Source organism: Herpailurus yagouaroundi, unplaced genomic scaffold (assembly GCF_014898765.1).
Source record: "Herpailurus yagouaroundi ecotype Mexico unplaced genomic scaffold, PumYag 165, whole genome shotgun sequence".
NCBI classification, from domain to species: Eukaryota; Metazoa; Chordata; class Mammalia; order Carnivora; family Felidae; genus Herpailurus; species Herpailurus yagouaroundi.
Window position 1 is genome coordinate 33,050,498 of NW_024412406.1, and position 11,169 is coordinate 33,061,666.

General features: G+C 42.8%; 1 protein-coding gene across 1 annotated transcript; it reads left to right on the forward strand.

The window, feature by feature from the left end:
- The first annotated feature begins 6 nt into the window (after positions 1-6).
- On the forward strand, positions 7-10,503 carry CLXN (calaxin). Its single transcript, XM_040487827.1, has 6 exons — positions 7-132; positions 5,134-5,292; positions 6,014-6,118; positions 6,795-6,946; positions 7,470-7,574; positions 10,395-10,503. Exons 1-6 carry the CDS (start codon positions 75-77, stop codon positions 10,452-10,454), a joined length of 639 nt encoding a protein of 212 aa, XP_040343761.1. The 5' UTR covers positions 7-74; the 3' UTR covers positions 10,455-10,503.
- Positions 10,504-11,169: the final 666 nt, after the last annotated feature.

The following is an 11,169-nucleotide window of genomic DNA, read 5'->3' on the forward strand; positions in this document are numbered from 1 at the left end:
GGCCCAGCTGCCCCGGGGCCCGGGGACCTCGCGCCCCCCGACAGCCGCCGCGGCCCGATTCCCGAGCGCCCGGCATGAACCGCAAGAAGCTGCAGAAGCTGACGGACACCTTAACTAAAAATTGCAAGCACTGTAAGTAAGAATGGAGCGAGTGCTGGGCGAGCAGAGCTCCTGGCCAGGGCGCAGGTCCAGCCCGGCACTAGTGTCCGCGGCTCGGCCCGCTTTCGGGCTCCAGTCTGAATGCCCGTGGAGCCCCACTTTCCGTGCCCTCTGGAGAAGTCTGGAAGGGAATCCCCGGCGCTACCTCGAGCCGCCTACCCACGCTTGCCCATGACCTTAAGGACCAGTACGCAGGTATCCGGGCGTCTGGCACTACACCCCCGTGCAGGCACTCACTTGCTTCCCAAACTCTCTTCTGAACTTGCCTGTCCATTGTAGAACTGTTACGTATATAGTGGCAGGACACGTGTGCTTTTCGCCTCAGACACATGTATAAAATAGGTACTGAAACCCACCAGGTTCAAGAAAACTAGAGCAGCCAGCATGCACCTGCTTTCTAGCTCTTTGTATTTTTTATTTATCTTTTATAATATGAAATTTATTGTCCAGTTGGTTTCCAGACAACACCCAGTGCTCATCCCAACAGATGCCCTCCTCAGTGCCCATCACCCACTTTCCCCTCCCTCCACCCCCCTTCAACTCTCAGTTTATTCTCAGTTTTTAAGAGTCTCTTATGGTTTGGCTCCCTCCCTCTCTAACTCTTTTTTGCCCCTTCCCCTCCCCCATGGTCTTCTGTTAAGTTTCTCCGGATCCACATGAGTGAAAACATACGGTATCTGTCTTTCTCTGCCTGACTTACTTCACTTAGCATAATACCTGCCAGTTCCATCCATGTTGTTGCAAATGGCCGGATTTCATTCTTCCTTGTTGCCAACTAGTATTCCATTGTGTATATAAGCCACAACTTCTTTATCCATTCATCAGTTGATAGACATTTAGGCTCTTTCCATAATTGGCTATTGTTGAAAGTGCTGCTATAAATATTGGGGTACAAGTGCCCCTATGCATCAGCACTCCTGTATCCCTTGGGTAAATTCCTAGCAGTGCTATTGCCGGGTCATAGGGTAGATCTGTTTTTAACTTTTTGAGGAAGGTCCACACTGTTTTCCAGAGAGGCTGCACCAGTTTGCATTCCCACCTAGCTCTTTTTAGAGCAAGTAAACTGGCAGGATCCAAGTTCTGGAAACTTACCAGGAAATCCATCAGGGAAAAACGGTTATCGATAGCTGAACATCCATAGGAAAGATGAGTTGAGTGTCACAAAAACTTGTACCTGAGAGCAAGGAAGTGTGTCTGGAAACCAAAGAGCTCTACAAAGCTAAACACACAGTCAAGAACCTGCTCCCGGCTCCAGACTTAGACTTTGCAGTTGCTGCTGGGGTTGCCAGGTAAAGGAGACCGCAGGCGACAAAATGAGCACTTATTGAAGAGGTCTGCTCCAATCACACATTCCAAAACACGGTCCTAGAGTTTCACGGGCAACTTTAGAATTGTATCCAGAACTGTACTTGGGCGAGGAGGCACGGAAGCTACGAGATGGTTTGCAATGAGAAAGATACGTCTGATGCACAAGCTTACAAATTGTTTTGCTGGTTGCAAAACTAATGGCCACTTGAGAAAATAGGAGAAGCCAAAATCCCAGGACCACCCCCACTGTGCAAAGGAGGAACAAAAAGGTGTAATGTAGTCCTAGAGATTTAGGATCTGGTGTCTTCTAGTTGTACTTAGTATCTAAATACAGCTCCCTTTAGTGGAGTGTCACTGTAGCTAAAAGTTAGGGTGTGTATAAACATCTGAAGCTTCTTAGTAAAAAAGCCATCCTATAACATAAGGGATTATTATCGTTATTATAATCTGGTGAGAGTTTTGTCCTGTTGTTGTTTTTCTCAAAATAATTCCATTTCAAGGGGAAAAAAAAAACAGATCTTAAAACATCCAGTGAACGTTGTGAATAAACAATGCAGTGACTGCTATCCACAATGCTGAATTTGATTTCGTCCCTGTTCAGTAAGTTTACAGTGTACTGTGAACAGTCAAAAGGTGGATGTATTAAAAGGCAAGTGAAAACCTGGCAGGTAAAACAGCCAACTCTTTTTCCTTTTGTCCTTACATAAAATTTTTAAAGTGGGCCTGAAAAACCTAGATGATGACTCGTTCAATTCTATACAGATAGTTACAAATCATGGACATTATCATTAAAACATTGTTTGAAACAGAGAACCTTTCCCCTAAAGTCAGATTTTCTTTTACTTGCCAGATGATAATCCTACCAGGGTGAAATGGAAAAATTCTGCAGAATCAGAGAAAAAAATATCTTAAGTGATTGCCCAGCTAACCTCCCATTCTACAAATATGATGTGCAGAGCACATGTAGGCCAATCCAAAGAGATGAAAATCAATTCTTGAATTTCCCTTGGTTTCATTTAGTATTTCATTCTAGAATTTAAGAAACATTGCAGCAAGAAAGACTTTCTTATGGCCAATCTTGGATCTTTTGGGTAATAAATTAAGGTAATATTCTTTAATTTTTATTTCAGGCACAAATGGAAAAATGGCTAATCAACATCCACTCTACTAACATTTCATATACATGAATATCATTCTTCATGCAGGCTTTTCCTTTTTTTTTTCACGTTTATTTGTTTTTGACAGAGAGACAGAGCTTGAGTGGGGAAGGGGCAGAGAGAGAGGGAGACACAGAACACAAAGCAAGTTCCAGGCTCTGAGCTGTCAGCACAGAGCCTGATGTGGGGCTCAAACCCACCAACCCTGAGATCGTGACCTGAACTGAAGTGGGACACTTAACCAACCGACTGAGTCACCCAGGCGCCCCTATGCAGGCTTTTCTTCTTCAGCCACTAACAGTTCCTTTATTTTTAGAGGTGTGTGTGTGTGTGTGTGTGTGTGTGTGTGTGTGTGTGTGTGGTTGAATATATGTGACATCAAATTTACCATTTTAAGTGTACCATTCTGTGGCATGAAATGCATTCACATCATTGTGCAGCCATTCCCACCATCCATCTGCAGAACTTTTTCATCTTTCTCAGCTGAAACTGTACCCACTAAACTGTCTCTCCTCACTTCCCCTTCCACCAGCCCCTGGCAGCCGCCATTCTACTCTCCATATCTGAATTGCACCACTCTAGGTGCGTCATCTGAGTGAAATAATACAATATTTGTCCTTTTGTATCGGACTTCTCTCACTCAGCGGAATGTCGTCAAGTTTCATCCACGTTGTAGCCTGTGTCAAAATTTACTTCCTTTTCAAGACTGAATAATATTCCATTATATGCATACGCTCCATTTTATTTATCCATTCATCCCTCGATGGTCACTTGGTTTGCCTTCACCTTTTGGCTCTTGTGAATTACATTGTTATGAACATTGATGTACAAGCACCTGTGTGCTTGCTTTCAGTTCTTTTAAGCATATACCCAGCAGTGGAGTCACTGGGTGACCTAGTTTAATATCTATGTTTAATGTTTTTTTGAAGAACTGGTATGCTATTTTCTATAGCAACTAACTGCTCTCTTTCTCTTAAATTTATTTATGTATTTTGAGAGAGAGAGGGGGGGGAGGGGCAGGAAGAGGGAAAGAGAGAGTGAGAATCCCAAGCAGGCTCGCGCTCTCAGCATAGAGGCGCACACAGGGCTCAAACTCACAAACCATGAGATCATGACCTGAGCCTAAATCACGAGTCAAACGCTTAACTAACTAAGTCACCCAGATGCCCCATAATAGCTCTTTTTAAAATTATAACCATTATATTGTTTTCTACTATTTAACCCATTTTAAAAGAAATTTATTTTAACATTTATTCATTTTTGAGGGACAGAGGAGAACAGAACGTGAGCAGGGGAGAGGTAAAGAGAGGGAGACACAGAATCTGAAGCAGGCTCCAGGCGCTGAGCTGTCAGCACAGAGCCCGATGAGGGGCTCGAACTCACAGAGCACGGGATCATGACCTGAGCTGAAGCTGGACCCTTAGCCGACTAAGCCACCCAGGCGCCCCCTATTTAATCACTTTTTTTTTTTTTACCAAATCTTTAATTTCCCCTAATATTCAATGTTCCTCCTAAATTGTGGTACCCAAAACCAGATAATCACATTCAATCCTGTCTTGACTTGCAGGATGAGGTGTGATTTCTCCAATCCTACCTACTGTCTTCCTTTATATTCACACAGGTTTCATCCTTGATTTTTAAAACAAGTCATAATTTTGTTTTGTTCTGACATAAAATCTTTCTCCTCCCCCACCTATACTTCATATTTAAACTCCCTTTTATGTTCTTAATGCCAGGTAATCACTTCCACCTACGTACGTCAAATGAGAATTGGAACACAAATAATTAGCTCAGGGTTTATAAACACCCTTCATGCAATTATGTGCCTGGGCCAGTGTACATGTCTGTGTATCTATTTTAAATAAAAACTCCCCTTCCGCCACGATACTACTGAATCCTTGTGTGTTGATTTTCACATATAACAAGGACCATGATGGGTGCTAGAAGATGGTTAAATGCTTCTGAATTGGAAAATAGGTGATTCTGATGTCCAAAATCTGGCTTAATGATTTCACCAAAGCTGATGGGAAGTGAAAATTATTGCCTGGTGTTCAGGAGTCTGGTATCTATTCCCAGGGAAAAGTTAAGTGATTCCATAAATGCGTATAATCAAAATGCTGGGGGAAAGTGACCATTCTTAAACATTACCTTGCTTACTTTCAATTGCATCTCTACTGCCTTTAAAGTTCAGGATCCAACCCCACAATCGTTCTTCAGGTAACTTGGCTAATATTCTTTTCTTCCTAAACGTGACTGAGTGTACATCTGTTTAATATTCAAGTCTTATTCGGTGGGAAGGCTGTTTCTCTTATTTTAATGGGGAATCCTCTGTAGTGGCCACCCACTATTAATTTAAGTGTCATGAATCTTAAAACAGAATAGTCGTCTGTTGAAAACTGAGTATTTGATGGCCTTGATGTTGTTTATAAACTCATTAATGTAAAGTTTAAGTTAGAAATTAAAGATTAAAATGCATTTTTTGTTACATTTTAATTTTACTTTTTCACAGTTAATAAATTTGAAGTGCAATGTCTTATAAATCTTTTTTATAACCTGGTGGGAGATGTAACAGAGCGGCAAGGTATGGTCACTGGACTAGATCGTAATGCATTTCGAAACATCTTACACATGACGTTTGGAATGACAGATGACATGATTATGGACAGAGGTAAGAAGACACAATATTCAAATGGGCTACATCTAGCCATAACTGGAAAAAAAAAGTTTGGAGTTTAGACATATTCCTTGGTAGGAAGCTTAATGTTCTGAATTCCCAATTTCACTTGAATATAAAAAATTGATTTGTATATGCATAGGGGAGGATTATAGGGAAGGAGATTCTACCCTCTGTATTCTGTGTATTTAAAAGAAGTCTAGCTTGAATGATTAGGTTTTCCTTACTTTATATCTGAAAGCCTCAAATAGTTCTATTTCTACTTAGTAAACATAATGATGAAAATAATAGTTTTAAAAGGACATACAAACTTTGCATCATCAAAAGTATTTCAACAAAAATTAAGTTATAGTCTTCTGTATCATGTAATAGCATTACTTTTCTTAAGTAAGAAAAATATAAAATAATGTATTTTGTGCTAATATATCAGCATGTTTAATATACTAGTATATTCATATGTTAATAATTATTGATTAATATATTTAGATGCTCAGAATTTACTTTGTTCCCACAAAATACGAAGGGAAAGTGTCAAAGTTTAAATAAAAGAGTTCCCAATGTTATGTCTTAGTTCTCCCCTTTGTCGAGTGAGAACGTTGGACCATCCAATCCTGAAATTGTCTAAATTTTAGAAGTGAGCGGCACCAGTGTAAACGTACTTCTGAGGAAAGAAAACGCAGCACAGCTGTAATGTTGTACTTGTCTCCTCTCTCAGTATTCCGAGGTTTTGATAAGGACAATGACAGCTGTGTAAACGTATCAGAGTGGATTTCTGGATTATCAGTATTTCTTCGAGGAACTCTGGAAGAAAAAATGAAATGTGAGATTTCAGGTTATTCTATTGCTTTGGACATTAAGATTAACACATCTAAAGAACTTACCTCCCGTCTTCCAAACCTGCCAGTGAAAAGGTCTGTCTTTTGGTCGGTTAGTTTGAATCCCCCGTAGCCTCTTTTACAGAGCGAGTTTAAGTCAGTGATAAAGGTTGAAAAAAATTAATAAAAAGGAAAACCAAGAGGTCCTGGGGAGTCGTTCATGCTGAGCAAACCTGCATAAGCATGTACTAACCATGCTGACTGTGTGCGTATGCAGTTATGTATCAAGGTGTTAAGTATTTTACATATTTACCTGAGCTGTTAACCACAGAAGTAGTGAACATTGGTTCAAGTCTTCTGCTTCTTAGTTCATTCTTAATTCGTGCTGATGAACTCTGCTTAAGGATCATATTTCAGTCAGTTTTTCCAAGAGCTCAGGTCATTGTTCCTTGGCATGCTTGTTCACGGCCGAATGAGTGTAAGGACTCATTTTCTAAGGGTCGTTCACTATATGCAGCAAGCGTCCATGAAGCATTTACTATGAAAAGCAGATTGCCCTACAGCCTGCGGGGTTGACATGAACATCCACAATACAGATGTTGGCCTTGAAAACTGTATAAGAGCACATTTTCCCTTAGTGAGAGTATCAGATTCATAACTGGTTGTTTTTTTTTTTAAAAGATTGCTTTGAGGTGTTTGATTTGAATGGTGATGGATTCATTTCAAAGGAGGAGATGTTCCATATGTTAAAGAACAGCCTTCTCAAACAGCCGTCTGAAGAAGACCCTGATGAAGGAATTAAAGATTTGGTTGAAATAACTCTTAAAAAAATGGTAAATATGGGAAATTTAGGATTTTATATTGAAATTTACAGGCCAGATATGGGGTAAGGCACTAGAACTCAAATTATAGTAACTGTCAGTTTCCTGCTTGGTAAAATGAAACACTTACATTGTTGCTCTTTTTTACTATAATATTGAAAGTTCTTTTCAATTTCTTTTTTTTTTTTTTTTTTAACGTTTATTTATTTTTTTGGGACAGAGAGAGACAGAGCATGAATGGGGGAGGGGCAGAGAGAGAGGGAGACACAGAATCGGAAACAGGCTCCAGGCTCTGAGCCATCAGCCCAGAGCCCGACGTGGGGCTCGAACTCACGGACCGCGAGATCGTGACCTGGCTGAAGTCGGACGCTTAACCGACTGCGCCACCCAGGCGCCCCAGTTCTTTTCAATTTCATTTTTTAGTCTCTCATTTTCCTATCACCTTTCTCCTGTCAATACTTGACCAACAAAAGACAGTCTGTGTTTGCAATAAGCATTTTTCATGTCGAATGATGTGTGGCTGGTCACCCCCCAGGACCATGATCATGATGGGAAGCTGTCTTTCTCAGATTATGAACAGGCTGTGAGGGAAGAGACCCTTCTACTAGAAGCTTTCGGACCATGTCTACCTGATCCAAAGGTAATATTGCTTTCACTGAACAGTGACCAATACATAACGGAGAGTCAACAACCCAGGACTTGTAGGTTTGGTGAGTGAAGGATCAGATGAATTATATTCACCCACGAGGAATAGCTTCTAAGTAGGGAAAGCCCACCTGCTGGTTCATCTCATAGTACCGTTTTAGCCTAATGCCATTTTTTCCCATTCATTAACTCATTCATTCAGGTAAGAAACAATTATTGAAGCATAATGTACTCCAGAAACACAGATGAAAGGTTCCATGTCTGCACTCAAGGACTAATATTTTCCTGGGAAAAGCCAGCATGAAACTAATTACACAACAGTGTGATAAGTATTACTATAATAATGCCGACTTGTTAAGTGTTTCATCTATGTCAGGTGATGTTTATTACCTCATTTAATCCCCCCAACAATGCTATGAAGGAGGTAGTATTATTATCCTCATTTTACAGATGAAGAAAATGAGCATCAGAGAGTTTTGGCGAGTTGCCCCAGGTCAGTCACCAGTTACGGAGTACCCTGGGCGCCCTGGTGCTCCAGTCCATAGAGATATGTGCCGGAGAGTGCCGCGGTGGTCGGGGGCATCTAATCCAGCTGGATGGAATCACTGGTGAATGGCTGGTGGCACAAGGAAGGCTCAGCTGGGTTTTAAGGCCACAATAGTTAGCAAGGTCCAAATGGAGAAGAGCAGTCTAAGCAAGACATATGCATGGGAGGGGAAGACAGGGGACAGAAAGAAAGACTGTGTTAGAAGAGCATTCAGTGTAGTATGAGACTCATGTTGACGCTAGACATGCATAGGAGAGCCAAGTCCTATGGCGCTTAGAGCTTGGATTTTGTCTTGAAGCTCATGAGGATTCATTGGAAGATTTTAAGCAGGTGGAGTGACGTGATATATAAATATTACCATATACCCGCTTCCCCAATCTCTGGTGGTTTTATCCAGCTGCCTATTCAACATGTCCAGTAGATAATCTCAGTGAACTCTTGGTTTTCCTCTAAAAATCACTTCTCTCCCATCTTCCCTACCTCAGTAAATGGCATGGCTCTGCACTCAGTTTCAGTCAAAAACCTAAGTCACCTTTAATTTCCCTCTTATAGCAGCTCCTACTTCAAAATACGTCCTTGGGGCACCTTCATGGTCAGTTCATGGCATCAGCTCAGGTCACGATCTTGCGGTTTTTGAGTTTGAGCCCCGCATCAGGCTCACTGCTGTCAGTGTGGAGCCCGCTTCGGCTCCTCTGTCCCCCTTGCTCTCTGCCTCTCTCTCTCTCTCTCTTAAAAATGAACAAAATATGGCCTTGAGTATAGCCTCTCCACATGTGTGTGATTGCCAACCTAAATCAAGCTGCCACCCTGACACTCAGCCTATATCATTGGCTTTCTTGCTTCTGATGTTGCCCCCCACAAACTATGCTCTGTAACATCCAGTGTATTTGAAAACACAAATGCTGTTGTGCCTCTCTCTTGCTTGAAATCCCCAGTGTGTTCTGATGCCTGTTCGGTGGCCCCTATGTCTCTCTCCAAACCATGGTCTCCTACTACCTTCCCAATGGAAGATTCCTGCCCCTGGAGCAGCCACCTGCCTGTTCTCCCTACAGAAGGTGCCTCTGCACTTGCTGTAGCTTCTTTCTGAGTGTCCTGTGCCCAGACCTCAGCATGTCTCAGATGCTTACTTCACTCAGTCTCTGAGCAGATGCCATCCACCCTTTTAACTACTCCATCCCCTCCACCCCCTACCACTGCCCCTTTTTGCTTTGTGGTTCTTATCACCATATAGAATGTATTTATCTACTCATTTACTTCTTGTCTGTCTCAAAACATGGATAGAAGTTCCCTGAGGGCAGGAACTTAGTCTTTTTTTTTTTTTTCACCATATTTCCCCATATACCATGTGTAGCACATGGTATACAGTAGGTGCTTAGTAAATGCTGAGAGGATGGATGGATGGATGGATGGATCTCAGGAGTGCCCAATAGTGAGTTCTAGATCTGCCTCTTTCCATCTCCTCAGGAAATGGCCTTTCTCTTTACCCTACATCTTCAACCTCTTACCTCACTACAAAATTTTGCCCTTCAGAATTTAAATTTAGCCTAATCTGAAAAATGGTGAGAGAGAGAGAGATAAGGGAAGGGAAGGGGGAAGGGAAGGGGAAGGAAACAGGGAGGGAAAAAGGAAAAGGCAGAGGAAGGAAGGGAGGACTTTAATCCCACATGTACTTCTATTTCCTGTCCAATGGCTTTCTTCCTTACAGTCAAACGTCGTGAGAGAACGGTCTGTATCTGTGACCCACACCACCGCGGTTTCTTCAGCCCGTTCCTAAAACTGCTCTTGCTGAGGTCACAACACCCTACTTGTTAGTAGGTCCCAAGCGCAGGGCTCTTGGTTTCTTGTCCTGCTGGCCCACATCCCTTCCCCACCCCAGCTCTCAGTGCAGCTGCTCGGCTCCGGCCGCAGCCTGGCTGTGACATCACGAGGCCTCCTGGACTCCGGAGCCCCCATGTAGTCACCCTCTGACACCGTCCCCGCCATGAATTAAGCTCCGTTTGTGGCCACCTGGCCACCAGGCTGGAGGCTCCTCGAGAGCTGCGTCATGCCCCTTTGCTCATCTTTGTGGCCCCAGACCGAGTGTCATGTTGGAACAGAACACTGTCCCTGCCCGTGAGTGGAAAGTGCACGAGTGTCACAAGTTCCTGGTCCCCACTCTTCTTCAGTTATCTTGTAGCTCTTCAAACATGAAGGAGACATACAGAACGTTTTGCTTTCCTTACCTTTTTGGAAGTCTGTGCTAATTTGAGCACTTTTTTTTTTTTACAGAGCGAGATGGAATTTGAAGCCCAAGTTTTTAAAGATCTGAATGAATTCAATGATATATAAATACGTAAATGTCTGTGTTGTCTCGAGTGAGTAAAAAAGGAGGCGCATACGTATTGTTTATTTCTCCTGCTTAGCTCAGAAAGATGATGTTGAGTCCTGTGTTTGGGGCGGGGGAGGGGACTCAGCAACAGGTGTCATCCAACCTTGGTGGAAGATGCAAACGAACAAATGGGAGACAAGAAGCCCCGTTCTGAGTGTGCGTTTGGCAATTTAACATTGCCAGATATCTTATCACGTAGACTATCCGTTGAACTGTCGTGAAACAAATCGATTATACAATCATGCAGAGTCAGATACTCGTCGTGTCAGAAAGATGGCTGGGTATACACTGAAAAATCAGTGAGACTACTGAATTTCCTTTGGAGCGGTAAATCAAGACCACATCAAAAGAAGGAAAGGGTAATAGCGTTTCCACACCTTTCCGCTAGGCCTGGAGGGACATTCCGAGAGCTGAAAGTGGCACGGGACCTACTTCAGCATGATGCCTATTATTGTTGAGGCTTTGCCAGAACAGCCTCGGAGACAGTAAGCATCTTGAAGGCAGGGATCCCCGCAACCCATATTTGTGTCTGGCACAGCGGTGAGGACAGTCGCCTGCATAGAACGGGTGCGCAGTCAACAGCGTGGAGGGAAGACTCTTGGTGAGCGGAGGGGGAAGAGAGGGTTGTTTCTGGACATAACGCTGATGCGGCCACAGCTTTCGGTCCATCTCTGG

What these genes read in the sequence shown, in the direction of transcription:
- CLXN (XM_040487827.1), top strand. Translation starts at nt 75, where the DNA reads ATGAACCGCAAGAAGCTGCAGAAGCTGACGGACACCTTAACTAAAAAT. An exon ending in TCTGGAAGAAAAAATGAAAT is followed by an intron (nt 6,119 to 6,794) that starts GTGAGATTTCAG and finishes TTTTTTTAAAAG; the next exon opens with ATTGCTTTGAGGTGTTTGAT. An exon ending in CATGTCTACCTGATCCAAAG is followed by an intron (nt 7,575 to 10,394) that starts GTAATATTGCTT and finishes TTTTTTTTACAG; the next exon opens with AGCGAGATGGAATTTGAAGC.